Source organism: Cuculus canorus, chromosome W, assembly GCF_017976375.1.
Source record: "Cuculus canorus isolate bCucCan1 chromosome W, bCucCan1.pri, whole genome shotgun sequence".
NCBI classification, from domain to species: Eukaryota; Metazoa; Chordata; class Aves; order Cuculiformes; family Cuculidae; genus Cuculus; species Cuculus canorus.
This window is the reverse complement of record NC_071440.1, coordinates 5,033,198-5,052,630: the sequence shown is the minus strand read 5'-3', so window position 1 is coordinate 5,052,630 and position 19,433 is coordinate 5,033,198. Positions and strand designations below refer to the sequence as shown.

The following is a 19,433-nucleotide window of genomic DNA, read 5'->3' as shown; positions in this document are numbered from 1 at the left end:
CTCAACATCCTTCTTGTGGTGAGGGTCCAGAAGAAAACACAGTACTCGAGGTGCGATCTCACCAGTGTCGAGTACAGAGGGAGAATCACCTCCCTGGACCTGCTGGCCACGCTGCTTCTGATGCAAGCCGAGATGCCATTGGCCTTCTTGGCCACCTGGGCACGCTGCTGGCTCATGTTCAGTCGGCTGTCAACTATTACCCCCAGGTCCTTCTCCTCTGTGCAGCTCTCCAGCCACTCTTCCCCTAGTCTGTAGCACTGCATAGGGTTGTTGTGCCCCAAGTGCAGGACCCGGCATTTGGCCTTGTTGAACCTCATGCCATTGGCCTTGGCCCAGCAGTCCAGCCTGTTCAGATCCCTTTGCAGAGCCTCCCTACCCTCCAGCAGATCCACACTTCCACCCAGCTTAGTGTCATCTGCAAACTTGCTAAGGGTGCACTCAATGCCTTCATCCAGGTCATTGATAAAGACGTTGAACAGAGCTGGACCCAGTACCGAGCCCTGAGGAACCCCACTTGTAACTGGCCTCCAGCTGGAGTTAACTCCATTGACCACCACTCTCTGGGCCCGGCCATCCAAACAGTTTTCAACCCAGGAGAGTGTGCGCCTGTCCAGGCCAGAGGCTGACAGTTTCTGAAGCAGAATACTGTGAGAAACTGTGTCAAAGGCTTTACTGAAGTCCAAGAAGACTACATCCACAGCCTTTCCCCCATCCAGTAGTCGAGTGATTTTGTCATAGAAGGTGATCAGGTTAGTTTGGCAAGATCTGCCTTTTGTAAACTCATGTTGACTGGGCCTGATCACCCGGTTCTCTTGCATGTGCTTCATGATAGCACTCAAGCACCACCTGAGGAACCTGAGAATGCACAAGTCTATGGGACCCAACGAGATGTGTCCCAGGGTCCTGAGGGAATTGGCTGATGTAGTTGCCAAGACACACTCATTGATATTGGAGAAGTCGTAGCAGTCAGGTGAAGTCCCTGATGACTGGAAAAAGGGTAACATTGCACCCATTTTTAAAAATGGCAAAAAGAAGGACCCTGGGAAGTACTGATCATGGAACAGATAGATTCTCCTGGAGAATATGTTGAGGTATATGGATGACAGGGAAATGATTAGAGACAGCCAACATGGCTTCACCAAGGGCAAGTCTTCCCTGACTAATCTAGTGGCCTCCTAAGATGGAGTGAGTGCATCGGTGGACAAGGGAAGAGCTACAGATGTCATCTACTGGGACTTCTATAAGGCCTAAGAGTTGGTCAGCGGCTCAATGTCCAAGTGGAAGCCCATAATGAGGTCCCTCAGAGGTCCGTACTGAGAGCAATATTGTTTAATATCTTCATCAACAACATAGACAGTGAGATCGAGTGCACTCTCAGCAAATTTGCAGATGACACCAAGCTGAGTGATGCAGTTGACATGCCTGAGGGGTGGGATGTCATCCAGAGGGACCTGGACAGGCTTGAGGAGCAGGCCTATGGGAAATTCATGAACATCAACAAGGCCAAGTGCCAGGTCCTGCACATGGGTCGGGGCAATCCCTGGTATCCATAAAGCCTGGGGGATGAAGGGATTGAAAGCAGCCATGTAGAGAAGGACTTGGGGATACTGGTGGATGAAAAATTGGACATGAGCCAGCAATGTGCGCTTGCAGTCCAGAAAACCAACCGTATCCTGGGCTGCATCAAAGGAAGCATGGCCAGCAGGTCGAGGGATGTGATTCTGCCCCTCTGCTCTGGTGAGACCCCACCTAGAGTACTGCTCCCAACTCTGGAGTTGCCAGCACAAGAAAGGCATTGGCCTGTTAGAGTGGGTCCAGAGGAGGGTCACAAGAATGATCAAAGGGCTGGAGCATGTCTCTTATGAGGAGGCTGAGAGAGTTGGGGTTGTTCAGCTTGGAGAAGAGAAGGCTCCGGGGAGAACTTATTGTGGCCCTTCAATATATAAAGGGGACTTCTAAGAAAGATGGAGAGAGACTTTTTACCAGGGCCTGTAGGGACAGGACAAGGGGCAGCGGTTTTAAACTGAAGGAGGGTAGACATTAGGAAGGAATTTTTTATGCTGAGGGTGGTGAGACACTGGAAGAGGTTGACCAGAGAAATTTGGGATATCCCACCACTGGAAGCATTCAAGGTCAGGTCTGATGTGGTCTTGAGAAACCTGATCTAGTGAGAGATGTCCCTGCTCGTGGCAAGAGTGTTGGACTAGATGATCTTTCAAGGTCTATTCCGACCCAAACCATTCTATGAGTCTATAAAATAAAAATAATGAAAGTAAATTTGTACTTTCCTGCTTAATAACTTATCAACGAGAAATGCACTTTAATGTATTCTAAAGCCTCATGTATGTTATTATACACTATATATGATATCTTAAAATGGAAGGAAATCTAACAGTAGAAACACAATTTTGGAATTGTAATTTAATTTTTATCTGTGTTCCTTAAAAACTTAGTATGGTAAAGTAAAAATAATTCAAAACATTCTAATTAATAGATTTTCTTTTACACATGAAGCAAGTGCAGTTAGTGAAAGATAGGTACCTTAAATTTTGTTTGTGTAAGACATTATTTTTAGAATGAGCACAGAAGGGACTTTACTTATGTGTTATGGTAAGGTACAAGTTAGTAATTACTCGAATTTCAGACTATGTATTAAGATAAAATTCCTTGCAAACATCAAAATATTTAATTTTGGAAAATTAAAATCTGGCTTCTAATTTGGGCAGAAAAAAATTAATCATCTTTTAATTTGCAAAACTTGATATGGAGTTTTGATATCATTCAAATGATTCTAGGATAGCTAATTTCAAAGTCTACTACTCTTCCTGAATTGCTTGAAATTTGCTTGTGTTTGCTGACTGCATGTCATCTACTCTTTGATCCTACACTAAATGAATTGTTTCCACTTAATGAATTCTATTACCAATTTATGATACTAAACTGATCACTTGATATTTTGCTTGACAACAAAAAGTTGTCATCTGCAGATGATGTTCTGATTCAATGGAGAAGAAAATTTATAATGTCTAACGGGACTTTTTTTATTCAAATATGAAACAATTCATAATAACTAACATGACACATGAAACTTTTGATCATTTAAATATTTTAAAGAAACACTTCTTTTCAAATTTGCATCACTTCAGAAGATTCATTGCTTTTGCTTAGATGAAGCCACTCTCATTCTGCTTGCACTTTGTAATCATGTTCTACGAAATCATTTTTTTACCTGATTATACAAAATCAAGAAATAAGATGAACTGCTGCTTTTGCTATTAGTTATTTTTCTGATGAGTTTTTACTCATCACACTGGCTTCCAAAAAGAAAATTCAATTTTAGTAGCCTTTTTAACAAAAAAAAACCACCCAACTAACAAAACTTGTTAAAAAATAAATGCCATTTAGTTGTCCTATATCTCGCTATCATGACAATTTTCAAGTCTTGTTACCACAAGTGTCACAAGTTCTCTTGCATATTATTTCCATATCTCTAAAACCAGGTCAGAACATCATCAAAGGTTTGCTAAGTGTTCATTAAGGCTATCAGCAAAGCTAGAATAAGCACAAATCCATTTACAACCCTGGAAATCCTTCAGGGAAAGGAACATGTTTGTTTTCATGGTTAGGTTTTTCTAGCATTAACTGTCATGGCTGTAACAGAAGGCATTTTTTCATCCCCTAAGACATTTCCACAATAAGCTGATCTTGAAAAGGAATCGAGAACTACCATAAATAAGTAATGACAATGAACTAAGATAATATATTCTCAGTATTCTGAACAAGTAACTAATGTCTTGAAATAAGCTACAAATCCAAAAATAATACGGAGTCAAACCATAAATTAAGTCAAACATCTCTATGATAGGCTATTTATTTCAAATTATATATTAGATATGAATAGTCTTAGTAATATTTCTTTTCCAGAAAGAAAGAGGAAGTGTTTAAAGAAGCTATTTCAGTCCCCAGTGCTACAAATTTTCAGTCTCAGCCACATTCTTATGCATGTGAGCATTCCTAGTGCACTGTGCTGGGTTTGGCTGGGATAGAGTTAATTTTCTTCACAGTAGCCCATATGGTACTATGTTTTGGATTTGTGCTGGAAACAGTGTTGGTAACACAGGGATGTTTTAGTTACTGCTGAGCAGTGCTGACACAAAGTCAAGGCCTTCTCTGCTCTTCACATCACCCTGCCAGTGAGTAGGCTCGGGGTGTGCAGGAAGTTGGGAGGGGACACAGTTGAGATAGCTGACCTCAACTGACCAAAGGGATATTCCATGCCATATGACATCATGCTCAGCAATAAAACTAGAGGGGGAGGTTGGTGGGGTAGGGGGAGTACTGCTTGGGGACTGGCTGGGCATCAGTCAACTGGTGGTGAGCGGTTGTTTTTCATTTGCATCATTTGTCTTTCTTGGGTTTTATTTTTCTCTCTTGTTGTTATTTGTTTCTTTTTCCTTACAATATTAATATTATTGTTATCATCACCATCAAACTGTTTTTATCTCAATCCACAAGTTTTCTTACTTTTGCCCTTCCGATTCTCTCCCCCTTCCCACCAGGGCAGGAGTGAGCCAACGGCTGCATGATGCTTAGTTGCCGGCTGAGGACCACAACAGCACTCACTTAATACTATTCACATGCACTAAGTTAAACTAAATGTAAATATTTGCAATGCAAAGCCATGTATTACTGATTCTGCCAACATAATATGCTTTTTGCTACAGAAACATGTCAGCACACAGAAACATCATAGTGACTAAGAAACTATTCCCAAAGATTTAACATAGTTCTGAAGTACTTACTGTAGCTGGGGAAGCCCGCGTTGTATGAGTCACTGAATGACCAGAATTTTCCATTGAATTGCCAATCAGATAGGTCCCTCCTGAACTGCTAATGAGCTGTCCTCCTGCAACACCCATCTGAATCCCTCCAGTGCCCACCATACTATGAGAGGAGACCACTGTTGTTGCCTGTGCAGAACTTCCTTGAGTATCGAAGTAATTTCCCCCAGTGTTTTGGCTATACATCTGGGTTTCTGTGTAAGGATAAGTTGTTCGACTTCAAGAAAAGAAAACAAAAAAAAGTAACAGTTAATTTGGATTGTTTAAGTGAAGGAAACATCATTGTAGAAAATAGTGCACAGTTGCTATAAACAAAATAAAAAGGATTGGCAAACAACCCCTGCCTCCGCACAAAATAACATTTCATTATGTCATATAAGTACTGAGTAATTAACTTGGACTCACTCTTAAAATAAGCAATCACTAAACTTCACAATGGTTTCAGTCCCATCTGAAGAGAGGTAGAGAAAATTATGACAAGAATTGAAGAGATGAGAGGAAGATCTCATTCAAGTACTAATACATGATATAGTAATTTATAAAACTGTTGGAACTTTTTAAATCCTACAGTCAAAGCTGGATTTTTATTTGGATATTTTGTATACTGTGTATGTTACAGAACTATAAACATAAAAAGAAATCAGCCAAGATGGTCCTATATATGAGTCCTATAAATGTTGAAACTCTCTGTTTTGAAGCTTGAAAATCTGAGCCCATTTGCATTTTAAGGCATGCAGTTACTTCAGCAGAGTGAAATTTTAAATTGGACGACAATATGTACAGTGTTATGATGAAAAAGTAATAACGCTAAAACAGAATTACAGTTTGTGAAAGGATTAAAAAATTGAAAGGAATAGCAGTAATTTAACTCAGTTCGTTCCAACCATTAAACATTTGGGCCTCATTAAACAGTTAATGTTAAACTTTGAACCTTATGTTATTCTTCACCTTATGTTTGTAATGACTTGGATCATTACCCTTTAACAGTTTATAAGCCTTTATTAGCTATTGAACATAGTGGATATTTGAGCCTGTGTAATAACTTGGACTTTCAAATTGATATAGCTCAAAATACACAAGTAAAAAGTACTCATTAGATTTTCTAAAATGACGAATTGGGATTTTGCAGTAATTAATAAATTTTAGCCAATGTTTCAAGACAGACAAGCTTTATACCATGGCATGTTTTACAATAAAATAATCAAATGATAAAAATTAGTTTATTTATTCAGATGATAATTTTGACATTTAATCATAAAAACCTATAATACTTCTTAAAATCAACTGGTACCAACATTTTGAACCCATAATAACAATCAAGTCAGAATTTCTATGGTATTAACTACATCCAACATGGATTCTCCTTGTTCTTCAGAGGCAGCAAAAAGCTCTAAAATTTAATTTTAATATCCTCAAAGTTTTTCAAGTTACGTACTATATTACTTGTTTTCGCAGTTACTTAAGATGATTTTAATTTTTTTGTTTTATTCTTGATATTTCAAAAGTTTTAAGAGCAACTGTGAGAAATTCACAGTTAATCTAGAGGGACTTCAGTACAGTCTAATAAAACAAAACATTTTTTTTAAAAAAGGAGGGGAGGGAGCAGAAAGGCTCCAGAACCTTTATGGTCATCTAGTAGCACTTTCTTTTCAGAGCTAGAATCAATCCATCTTTTACATTGCAATAACATGCGTGCAGGCAAGATTGTTTGGATAAATCTCCTTGGATATACCTGGCTGATTTTATTGCAGTGAGGCATCACTGAATGCCTCCAATGGATGGCAAGTCAAGCATCTGCTACTAGACCAGATGTTCTACCTTTCTTAGAACTAGGCAATTTAACAAGCAGTCCTATTTAACAGAGGGTACTTGAGGATGAGGTACCAGATGATAGAAACAGGAGAAATAGTTCAACAAGTGTATGCCAGGGGTGTGGAACGCTGAAATTTCCTCCCAAAGGGCAAAGAAAAAACTAGATATTAGTAAGATAAGGGAAAGAATAAAGGCATGAGACCATTGTTAACAGTAAAAATAGCCCTGACCAAAGGAAATGGTACAAATGATGTCTGCAAGACAAATCTCACTTGAAGAGGCGGAGTCCAAGAGGTGTATCTTAGAAGCCCAAAAGATTGACACAAATCCTAGAGAATGTCCTCATTTCTTCAGTTCATTTCTCTCTTTCACCAATAGGCTAACAGCTAACAAGATTTCAAATTTCCTGCATAAAATCTTAACTAATCAAAGCTTTGCTAATTTGTTTAATGGAAAATTGAAATGGTGTAACTTTTGAAAATTAAAACAGTATGATTACAACCCTGGGCTTGAGAAGAGCAGATTCTGGTATGTACAGGGCCTTGTTTGGCAGGATCATATGGGAAACTTCTCTGTAGGGAAAAGGATCCCAGGAGAGCTAGCTGATCTTTGAGGACAGCCTCCTCAGAAAACAGGAATAGTCCAGTCCAATGAGTAGAAAGGCAAGCACAGAATGAGTAGAAAGGCAAGCAGAGAATTATAGAATCATAGAACAGTCTAGGTTAGAAGGGACCTCAAAAGATCACCTAGTCCAACCTTGTGTGGGAAAGGGAGCATAGATAAGATTATCTAGCATCCTGTCCAATCACATCTTGAAAAACTCCAGCAATTAGGATTTTACCATGTCCCTGGAGAGGTTGCTTTAGTGATTGATTGTTCTCACTGTAAAAAATTTCTTTCTTATGTTGAGATAAAACTTTTCCCAGTGTAACTTTTACCCATTGCACTTAGTCTTCTTCCTTGTGAAGAGGGAGCCTCTGTCCTCTTTGTAGCTGCCCTTTAAGTACTAGAATACTGTGATGAAGTTCCCCCTAAGCCTTCTTTTCTCCAGGGATAAAAGAACTAAATCCTTCAGTCTTTCCTCATAGGGCAGTTTCTCCAGCCCTTTGATCAGTTTTGTGACCTTCCTTTGGACTCTTTCTAGCCTCTATGTGTCTTTCTTGAATTGTGGAGACCAGAACTGGACAAAATACTCCAGGTGCAGCTTGACAAGAGCTGAGTGAGATGATCATGTCTTTGTCTCTAGTAGTAATGCTCCCGTGGATGCAGCCCAGGATCTGATTTGCATTTGTTGCTGCAGTGGTGCACTGCTGACTCATGTTCAGCTTGTTATCCACCAGGACCCTCAGGTCCCTTTCAGTGAGGCTGCTCCCTGGCCACACAGTTCCTAGTCTATACCGGGCTCTTTGGTTATGTCATCACAAGTGTAGGAATTTGTACACCTTTCAAATTTCAAACCGGCAATTTCTCTTCCCACACCTCTGGAGTGGATGGACCTCGAGGCAGAGACTGGGGGACTAAAATCTATTCTAGTACAAGAGAAAATCAGGTTCAATACCAACTGAGGAACCTGAACATACATAAGTCTATGGGACTTGACAAGATGCATCCCAGGGTCCTGAGGGAATTGGCTGATGTAGTTGCCAAGTCATGGCAGTCAGGAGAAGTCCCTGGTGATGGAAGAAGGGAAACATTGCGTCCATTTTTAAAAAGGGTAAAAAGGCAGAGCCTGGGAACTACTGACCTGTCAGCCTCACCTCTGTGCCTGGGAAGATCATGGAGCAGATCCTCCTGGAAGATATGTTGAGGCATATGGAAGATAGGGAGGTGTTTAGAGACAGCCAACATGACTTCACCAAGGGCAAGTCTTCCCTGACTAATCTAGTGGCCTTCTATGATGGAGTGACTGCATTGGTGGACAAGGGAAGTGCTACGGATATGATCTACTTGGATGTCTGTAAGTCCTTTGACACGGTCCCCCACAACATTGTTCTCTCTAAACTGGAGAACTATGGATTAGATGAGTGGACTGTTCAGTGGATGAGGAATTGGTTGGATGGTTGCATTCAGAGAGTAGTGGTCAATGGCTCAATGTCCAGATGGAGACCGGTGACAAGTGGTGTCTGTACTGGGACCAATGCTTTTTAATATCTTCATCAATGACACAGGCAGTGGGATTGAGTGCACCCCCAGCAAATTTAAAGATGACACCAAGCCAAGTGCAGCAGTTGACACGCCTGAGGGATAGGATGTCATCCAGAGGGACCTGGACAGGCTTGAAAAGTGGGCCCATGGGACCCTCATGAAGTTCAACAAGGCCAAGTGCCAGGTCCTGCACATGAGTTGGGGTAACCCCTGGCATCAATACAGGCTGGAGGATGAAGGAATTGAGAGCAGCCCTGGGGAGAAGGACTTGGGGATACTGGTGGATGAAAAACTGGACATGAGCTGGCAACGTACACTTGCAGCCCAGAAGGTCAAACGTATCCAGAGGTGCATCAGAAGAAGCATTGCCAGCAGGGTGAGGGAGGTGATTCTCACCCTCTACTATGCTCTTGTAAGACCCCACCTGGAGTACTGCATCTAGCTCTGGGGTCCCAGAACAAGAAAGACATGGGCAAAAATGATCAGAGGGATGCAACACCTCTCCTACGAGGGAAGGTTGAGAGAGTTGAGGCTGTTCAGCCTGTTTAAGGGAAGGCTCTGGGGAGACCTTATTGAGGCCTTACAGTAATTTAAGGGGGCTTCTAAGAAAGATGATGACAGACTATTAAAAAGGACCTGTAGTGATAGAACAAAGGGCAATGGTTTTAAACTAAAAGAGGGTAGTTTTAGACTAGGTATAAGGAAGAAAATTTTTACAATGCATATGGTAAAATACTGGAACAGGTTGCCCAGAGAGATGATAGATGCCCCATCCCTGTAAGTATTCAAGGTCAGGTTGGATGGGGCTCTGAGCAACCTCATCTAGTTGAAGATGTCCCTGATCACTGCAGGGGGGCTTGACTAGATGACCTTTAAGGGTCCCTTCCAAACCAAACCATTCTGTTGATTCTGTGTTACTGTCTGTCCAGGTCTCTCTGTAAGATAGCTCTCCTTTCTGACATGTTTACCTCATCACTCAGTTTGGGGTCATAGGCAAACTTGGTTGAGAGTGTTGTCAATCCTATTGTTCAGATCATTTATGAATATGTTGAACAGTGTGGGGCCCAGTTTCGATCCCTGGAGGACCCCACTTGTGACAGGCTGCCAGCTTGAGTAAAAACCATTGATCACCACCCTCTGAGGGCAGCCTGTTAGCCAATTTCCTACCCATCTCACAGACCACCCATCCAGTCTGTATCATGCCAGTTTGTCCAGGAGAACGCTGTGGGAAACAGTGTTTGAACACTTTGCTGAAGTCCAGGTAAACAACATCCACCGCTATCCCCACTTCAACAGGAAGTGTTACTTTGTTGTTGAAGGTGATCAGGTTAGTCTGGCATGATTTGCCTTTGGTAAATCTGTGTTGGCTTTTCCCAATCATCTGCTTCATTAGGTTTGTGATAGTTTCCAGGAGGACTTGTTCCATTACTTTCCCAGGGGCTGAAACAAGACTAATGGGTCGATAGTTTCCTGGGTCCTCTTTTGGGCCCTTCTTGTAGATGGGTATGATGTTTGCCCTCTTCCAGTCATCAGGGACATCCCCCGATCTCCACAACTTTTCAAAGCTTATAGACAATGGCCTTGCAACAATGTCAATCACTTTTCCTAACACCTTGGGGTGGATTCCATCTGGGCCCATAGATTTATGTGGGTTGAGCCCTTGCAAAAGGCTGTAGACCAGCCCTTCCACCACTACTGGAGGAATGTTGACATGTGTTGTTGTAGCTACTTGATCCTGTGATCTATGGTCCAGCTACTCTGGTAAAGACAGAGGTAAAGAAGGTACTGAGAACCTCTGCCTTGTCAGCATTATTAGTGACTAGTTTCCCTACTCTGTTTAGTAATGAATGGGTCTATGTCTTCCCTGTTCTTCTGCTTACTGCTCATGTATCTGAAGATCCCTTTCTTGTTCTCTGGCCCATTTAAGTTCTAGCTGAGTCTTCGCCTTCCTGACTGCATATTTGCATGACCTAGCAAGGTTTTTGTAGTCCTCAACAGCTATTTGGATGTCTTTTCATAGCTGGTATGCTTACTTTTTGCTTTTAAGTATACCTAAAAGCTCTTTGTTAAGCCAGGGTGTTTTCTTGCTCAGCCTTCTTCCTTTCCCTTTGTAGGAAATGGACTGTTCTTGTGCTTCCAGGAGGCTGTTCTTGAATAACTTCCAGCAATCAGAAGTGCCTTTGCCCTCCATGGATGCCTCCCATGGAATCCCTCGCAGCTGGGCTCTGAGCATCTTTATGTTGGCACTTCTAAAATCCAGGGTGGGTCTTTGTCCTACTACTGGTCTTCAGCATGCTTGGCAGGATCTTAAACTCCACAATGTTGTGGGTTCTGTATCCAAGGCTACCACTGGTAGTTATCTTGTAAAGTAAATCTTCTCAGGTTGCAAGCAGTAAATCTAGCAATCACAGAATGGTAGGTGTTGGAAGGGACCTCTGGCGATCATCTAGTCCAACTTCCCTGCTAAAGCAGGCTCACCTAGAGCAGGTTGCACAGGAACGTGTCCAGGCGGGTTTTGAATATCTACAGAGAAGGATACTCCACAACCTCTCTGGGCAGCCTGTTCCAGTGTTCTGTCACCCTCAAAGTAAAGAAATTTTTCCTCATGCTGAGGTGAGACTTGCTGTTTGCACCCATTGCCCCTTGTCCTGTTGCTGGGCACCACTGATAAGAATTTGGCCCCATTCTCTCAACACCCACCCTTTAGATATTTATAAGCGTGGATAAGAGGATAAGATCTCCCCTCAGTCTTCTCTTTTCCAAGTGAAACAGACCCAAATCTCTCAGCTTTTCCTCATAAGAGAGATGCTCCAGTCCCCTAATCATCTTTGTGGCCCTCTGCTGGACTCTCTCCAGTAGTTCCTTGTCTTTCTTGAGCTGAGAAGCCCAGAATTGGACACAGAACTCCAGATGCAGCCTCAACAGGGCAGAGTAGAGGGGGAGGAGAACCTCCCTTGACCTGCTGGCCACACTCTTCTTAATGCACCCCAGGATACTCTTGGCCTCCTTGTCCACAAGGGTACATTGCTGGTTCATGTTTAACTTGTTGTCCACCAGGACTCCCAGGTCCTTCTCTGCAGAGCTGCTTTCCAGCAGGTCAACCCCTAACCTGTACTGGTGCATGGGGTTATTCCTCCCAAGGTGGAGGACTCTGCACTTGCCTCTGTTGAACTTCATTAGGTTCCTCCGCTGAACTCTCTAGCCTGTCCACGTCACTATTCCTAGTCAGCATCTCCAGGATGAAGGAAGCGGTCTTCAATGCATTCCAGGAACCTGATGGACAACTTGTGCACCACTGTGTTTTCCCAACAAATATCTGGGTAATTGAAGTCACCCATGAGGAACAGGTTCTGTTGGCCTGAGACTTCCTTGAGCAGTAAGTAATGTTTTGTCAGCCTCGTCATCTTGCTTAGGAGGTCGGTAAGAGATACCTAACATAAGATCCCCCTCGGTGATGATACCTCTAATCTTGATCCAAAGGCGTTTGATGACAGAACTTTTGTGGTCTACATTGTTCATCTCCATACACCCAAAATTCTCTTTTACATAAAGTGCAACTCCACCGCCTCTTCTTCCGTTCCTATCTTTCCGACAGAATTTGTAGCCATCTGCATGATGCATCAACTTCTGCCTGCACCCCTATCCCTGATTCGCAAGACAGAGGACAAGGTCACTTGGGCCCCTGTTCCCTTCACTTGAGCCCCAGGGCTCTGAAGTCCTGCTCGATCTTGCTCAGTCTATGCTTTACCATGTCATTGGTGCCCACATGGATAGTAGTCTACGCTTTTAGCCAGTTGTGGCAGTGTCTCTGGGACATCCTGAATCTTGGCTCCTGGCAAGCAGCAAACTTACCTTGACTATATATCAGGCCAGCAGATGGATGACTCACTGCCTCTCAGCAGAGTCGCCCACTACTAGCACTTGCCACTTCCTCTTGCGGCTTTTCGTGTGTGCAGCTGGTGTGATTGCTCCCCACGAGTCTTGCTCATTGGCTTCATCCACTGCCAAGACTTTGTATCTGTTGCTGATTGGTACATATGAGGAAGTGGGGGGGGAAGTGATATCCTGTTGCCATGAGTCAACAGAGACCATGGTGCCTCCTTCTCCAAGGTGCTGTCTGTTTGCTGCTAAAGCTCTTTGCCTTAGGAGTCCTTGGAGGTCAATGCCATGGAGACTTAATATTTCTTCCTGCAACACCTCAAATGATGCCCTATTTCTTGTCCCTCCTCCCTAATACAGCATAACTTGCTGACTTCCTCCTGCAGCTCCGCCACCCACTGCCAGAGTGACTCCACCAGAGCACACCCTGCACAGGTGGAGCTTGCACCCTCCTCCACTCAGGAGTGTGGGGTGGAGTCTTTACAGCCCTCCACCTGGACAGCAGCTTCTGTGATAGGAAGCTCCATCTGGGTGGCTGCCTCCACTCATCCCGGGAAAGCCTGGCTGGGTAGATGGTTCCCGGCTGCTGCAGAGCACAGCCCTTGACAGGTCTCTGCCACCATGCTTCCGATGATCCCAACTCACTGCTTTCTAACTCCCTGGAGACCCCAAGCTGCTGCACAGCCACCAGTTAGTTGGGGTGACTGTTGAGGTTGCAGCCTAAGCCTGCAGGTGAGCTGAGCAGGACACAGCCTTCTCATGCACCTTTCTGGTTGAACTGCCGTGAAGGACTTGGGGGTGCTGGTTGATGAGAAGCTCGACATGAGCTGGCAACGTGCACTCGCAGCCCAGAAGGCCAACCATATCCTGGGCTGCATCAAAAGAAGCATGGCCAGCAAGTCGAGGGAAGTGATTTTGCCCCTCTATTCCTCTCTTGTGAGACCTCATCTGGAATAATGTGTCCAGTTCTGGAATCCTCAATGTAAGAAGGATACGGAACTGTTGGAAGGGGTCCAGAGGAGGGCTACAAGGTGATCAGAAGAATGGAGCACCTCCTATACAAGGACAGGCTGAGAGAGTTGGGCTTGTTCAGCCTGGAGAAAAGAAGGCTATGAGGAGACCTTATAGCGACCTTCCAGTACCTGAAGGGGGCCTGCAAGAAAGCTGGGGAGGGACTGTTTACAAAGGCATGCAGTGACAGGATGAGGGAGAATGGCTTTAAATTGGAGAGGGGGAGATTTAGACTAGACATTAGGAAGAAATTCTTTATGATGAGAGTGGTAAGGCACTGGAACGGGTTGCCCAGGGAAGTTGTGGATGCCCCCTCCCTGGAAGTGTTGAAGGCCAGGTTGGATGGAGCCTTGAGCAGCTGGATCTAGTGAAAGGCATCCCTGCCCATGGCAGGGGAGTTGGGCCTTTAAAGGTCCCTTCCAACCAAAACCATATAATGATTCTATGATGATGATCCAGAGAGCTATGGCCCCTCCAACTACTGATGCTAGGACCCTCACTCACTCCCGCAGCTGACATTAGAGGCCCCAGGGTGTCTACACCCCGCAGTCTGACTCCAGTAGCTGGGCACCAAATTTCGCTCACACATATACAGGCCTCACTCACAGCTGACACCTGTTCTTTGCAGGACACAGACACAGCGGACAGAGAGCGAGATTAAGCAGAGTGATAGTTAAGAAACTATTTCAAAAGAAAATAGAAGAAAACTGGACAGACTGCAGGGCTCAGCCAGACAAGCGTATTGACCAGCCCAGTTTTACCCGTGACTGGCCCATTTTACCCTTCTTTGTTTCTACCTGCTTCCCCTTCCCCCTGCAAGTCCCTTCATCCATTTGTATAGTTCTTTGAATTCCCGCATCCCTCCCAGTTTGGTGTCTGGGTTTCCACCCTGGTTAAACATCTTATCAGTTGCAAAGTTGAGGTTGATCTTCCTGGAAGTGATGCCCGTAGTTTAAATTCCTTCCTAAAATATTTATTGCATGCTGTGTATGTTGTGTTAAAAATTAAACAGAAATTTCCTATTTACAATCCAGTATAATACTCACAAATACTAAGTTTTATATCCTTTCTGTGGACCAAATTATGGGTCGTCATCTCCCTCCCCTGTCATTTCTAGTTTAAAGTTCTCCTCAACAGGTTGGCCAGCCTGTTGGTAAAGATGCTTTTGCCCCACTTGGTCAGGTGGATCTCATCTCTCTCATTGGCAACACAGATCCTGTACCACTGCACACTTTCTGCAGGCAAGGAAACTGTCTCCTTCTGCCCCAGCCTCAGTGAGAGACCCCAGGCACTCACTGCACTCCAAGAGCTGCATCCTCCTTCAGGAGTTCAGTCTGGATTGAGTCCTCTGACATTATAGAGATAGTTGCTCCGATGGCTGGAGGTGGTGCCCTGTGACACATTAACTCAGGACATGGATGCTGTTCTCTGCAAAGTTTCTGGCCCCCTTCTGAGCAAAGTGCTGCATCTGTTGGCTGCCTCTGTTAGCTATGCTGTAAGAAGCAACTCAGGAAAATATTTGCAAGTACTGCTTTGTATAAATGCCCCATCATAGGCAGGTTTCCTTTTTTCTGGATAATTGGAAAGGTGCCAACAGCAGCTGGCCAAAAAAAAAGGGAAAACGTGTTTAATTTATTAAGGATGCAAACTGATACTTCTATTTTTATGAGTTTCATCTTTTTTTCTTTTCCTGATTTTCAGTATTTTGGGAGGGTGGAGGATAAGCCCCGAAACCTCCTCTGTCACATAAATTCCTAATAAATATTATCATAAAATAAAATCACACTGAGGAAAGCCATTTTGAAAAACAAGCTCTAAGTAAAATTTGGTCAGTTGAAATTTCTGTGAAAACTTTGTAGTGCCCACAAAAAGAATGAAATCTTATGCAGCAGTGTAAGAAAAAGCCGAATTTCTTTGTTTAAAAAGAAGTCAAACACTCTGGCAATAGATCCTTTCCCCTGAGGATGGCCTTTTTGTCTCTTCACAAGTGACAGGATGGACAGTAACAAACTTCTTTGGGAGTTCCTATTCCAGGCAGAGAAGTTATCTTTAACACATTTTTCACATTGTATTTCTCAATTTCATTAATGACAAGTACCAGAAAGACTACAAATCTTGTCATTTGTGAGATTTGTGTAGGAAAGAGATTTCAGATGAGAACCCAAGCTTTTTGAATGCTTATCCAAAAATAAATGTTCTCTTTGTAACTTTTTTTGCCACGTTATTTACCGTGTGTTTAGTAACACTGTACAAACTATCAGTCTGAACTTAGGCCATTTATTTTGCACCAGATTATTCTTAAGATTCTCTGGAAGAGTTTTTTGTCAATTTTGATGACAGCCAGATAAACTTGAAGATGTTAGGTGTTTTACATAGCATTTGTGGAGAAAAAAAATGTTTTCCTTAAATATCGCTGACACATTATTTACAGTATTCCTTATACTTTGACGTTTTCTTATTCTGCAGGTAATAAATTAACATGAGTGAATGCTTAGTTAATCAGTAAGTGCATACAAAAAATGTTTATGTAGAAGCATAAGTGGGTTAGATAACTGACAGTGCAAAAGAGCGTTTGTTCTTTACCTGGTAACCTCAAGAGAAAAAGCTCAAAACCCAAAAGACAAAAAACACCTATTCCATAGAGCTAATACAGAAGTTTTATAAATCCAAAATAAATTTCAGATGAGTATCCACATAAGCTAGTTATCACTACAAAATTTGGGGGACTTGGGGGTGTTGACAGCGAGATTGAGTGCACCCTCAGCAAGTTTGCGGAAGACACCAAGCTGAGTGGTGTAGTTGGCACACCGGAAGGACGGGATGTCATCCAGAGGGACCTGGACAGGCTGGAGAAGTGGGCCTCTGAGAACCTCATGAGGTTCAGCAAGGCCAAGTGTAAGGTCCTGCACCTGGGTCGGGGCAATCCCCGTTTTCAGTACACAATAGGGGATGACGTGCTTGAGAGCAGCCCTGTGGAGAAGGACTTGGGGGTGCTGGTCAATGAGAAGCTCAACATGAGCTGGCAATGTGCGCTCGCAGTCCAGAAGGCCAACCGTATCCTGGGCTGCATCAAAAGAAGCGTGGCCAGCAGGTCGAGGGAAGTGATTCTGCCCTTCTGTTCCTCTCTTGTGAGACCTCATCTGGAATATTGTGTCCAGTTCTGGAATCCTCAGCGTAGGAAGGATATGGAGCTGTTGGAACGGGTCCAGAGGAGGGCTATGAAGATGATCGCAGGGCTGGAGCCTTCCAGTACCTGAAGGGGGCCTACAGGAAAGCTGGAAAGGGGCTATTCATAAAGGCTTGTGGGGATAGGACCGGGGGGAACACGTATAAACTGGAGAGGGGCAGATTTAGACTGGAAATTAGGAAGAATTTCTTCACTATGAGAGTGGTGAGACACTGGAACAGGTTGCCCAGGGAGGTTGTGGATGCCCCATCCCTGGAGGTGTTCAAGGCCAGGTTGGATGGGGCATTGGGCAGCATGATTTAGCGGGATGTCCCTGCCCATGGCAGAGGGGTTGGAACTAGACGATCTTTAAGGTCCCTTCCAACCCTAACTATTCTATGATTCTATGATTCCATGATTCTAAGCTGTGAAAAATAAAATATTTATTTCTTTTAAAACTAATTGGCTAACTTTGCTAGCAGAAATTCTTAATTACGGGATTCATCAATTACTGAAGTTGAAAAAGGGCATTTCTCATATGAGGTGACTTCCAGTAACCCTTACTACTCTACCAAACATGGTGTTTTGCCTCATAAACAAAATCCAGTCTTTACTTGGACTGTTTCTTCCTAGATGTAGTGGAAAAAAAAAAAAAAACCCACTTAAAGATAATATGATTCCCCTTTCCTAGTTTTTCCTTCTTCTTTCCTGAAGCAGCATTCATTCTCCACCACCAAGATTTCACAGCAGTAAGAGCAATTCTACCTTCTGTTAGTTAAACGCATTCTTCTGTATTGCTTATTGATACTGTCTTTGAACACTGCACATCCATTTTGTTCTTCAGAACTAAAATAAACAGCATGTTGGCAATGGTTCAGGGTACTTCAAGCTTACTTGAGGAAACTGCAGCATTGCAATAATTGCCATTTCCTGCAGGGCTTTGCTCTTTGAAAGCAAAAGTACTTAGGCAAAAATTGGAGGTGGGAAATTCATGATGGAAGTTTTCAGGAGATAGGAAACAACTGTTGCAATTACCGATGCATCTGCAGGAATGCCAAAAAGAGTCTTCACTGCTGATCATAAGTTTCTTGAAAGGGTCTTAGGTGAAGTGGTCAGTTCTGTTTGTAAAATCAGAAACTAAATAATTGCTACATAATATAGAATCAAAGAATAATTCAGGTTAGAAGAGCCCTCAGGAGGTTTCTAGTCCAACCTCCTGCTTAAAGCACGGTCGGTCAATGCTGCATTCAGACCAGTTTGTTCAGGGCTTTACCCAGTCGAGTCTTGAATACATCTAAGGGCAGAAACTACACAAACCTCTCCAGGCGATCAGTTGCACTGCTTAACTGTCCTCCCAGGTTGCTTTTCCCCTGCTGTGTTGACCCTCTAGCAGATATTGGGATTGTTCAAGTCTCTTATGAGAACCAGAGCCTGTGAACATGAGGCTTATTCCAGTTGCCTGAAGAAGACCTGTATTGGCTTTACACAAAGTCTAGTTGGAGGCCAGTAAACAGCAGTGTACCCCAGGGCTCAGTACTGGGTCCAACGTCTTCATTAGTGATCTGAATGATGGGGCAGAGAAAGTTGGCTGATGGCACAAAACTGGGAAGAGCGGGCAAGAGACATCACAGGGTTGTGCTGCCGTCCAGAGGGACCTCGACAAGACAGAGAAACGGGCTGACAGCAACCGCCTCTAGGTGGCCCTCCTTGAGCAGGAGGTTGGACAAGATGACCTCCAGAGGTCCCTTCCAACCACAACCATTCTGTGATTTCAGCCAATTCTTAACTTAGTAGGGATGTACTTTGAGCGAGTACACAAAGTTAAGCATTTAAATTCATATTAAGTACCCAATGCTTAAATGTTTTGCTGAAATTTTTGGGGGGTTTGTTGGGTTTTTTTTTTGAGGGGGAGTTAAAAATAAAACACCAAATTTATTCTGAGATGCATTATAATATAAGTAGAAGTGATATGAATGGAAATATGAGACATTAAAACCGAGTCTGTATACCAGGAAAAATTATTAGTGAAACATGAAGCAGTTAAACAGCATTGCCAAGAAATGCAGAAAAATTAATCACCTCAAATTTTAAAACTAAACTTAACAAAATGCTAGAAATTTTATTTTAGATAAGTGATTTACTAGCACAGAAAAAGACTTAGATAATTTAACAAGTCATTCTCATTTTTAATAGTGTTGATTTTGAAACAACTGTAAAGCCAAATTATGCTGAAAAAGAACATCAGATGTCACCCAGAGGACCTAAAACAGTGACAGTGGAATGGAGGAGAAGTGGAGAGGGAGGTGCTGATCTCGTCTCCCTGATATCCTGTGACAGGATGAGTGGGAATAGTTCAAAGCTGCATCAGGGGAGGTTCAGACTAGATATTAGGAAACATTTCTTTGGTGGGGGGGTGGGGTGTGTGGTTGTGATCAATCACCGGAACAGGCTTCCTAGAGTGGTGGTCAATGCCTCAAACCTGTCAGTGTTTAAGAGGTATTTGGACAATGCTTTTGGTCAGCCCTGAAATGGTCAGGCAGTTGGACTAGATGATCATCGTAGGTCCCTTCCAACTGGAA

General features: G+C 43.2%; 1 protein-coding gene across 1 annotated transcript in view; it reads right to left on the bottom strand.

Moving 5' to 3' along the window:
• LOC128850303 (transcription factor RFX3-like) overlaps positions 1 to 19,433 on the bottom strand; it is a 116,604-nt gene that overhangs the window by 84,813 nt on the left and 12,358 nt on the right. Inside the window, exon 3 of the mRNA XM_054053340.1 lies at positions 4,803 to 5,058. Within this exon, the coding sequence (XP_053909315.1) occupies positions 4,803 to 5,058 (256 nt within the window). The remainder of the gene's footprint in view (positions 1 to 4,802; positions 5,059 to 19,433) is intronic.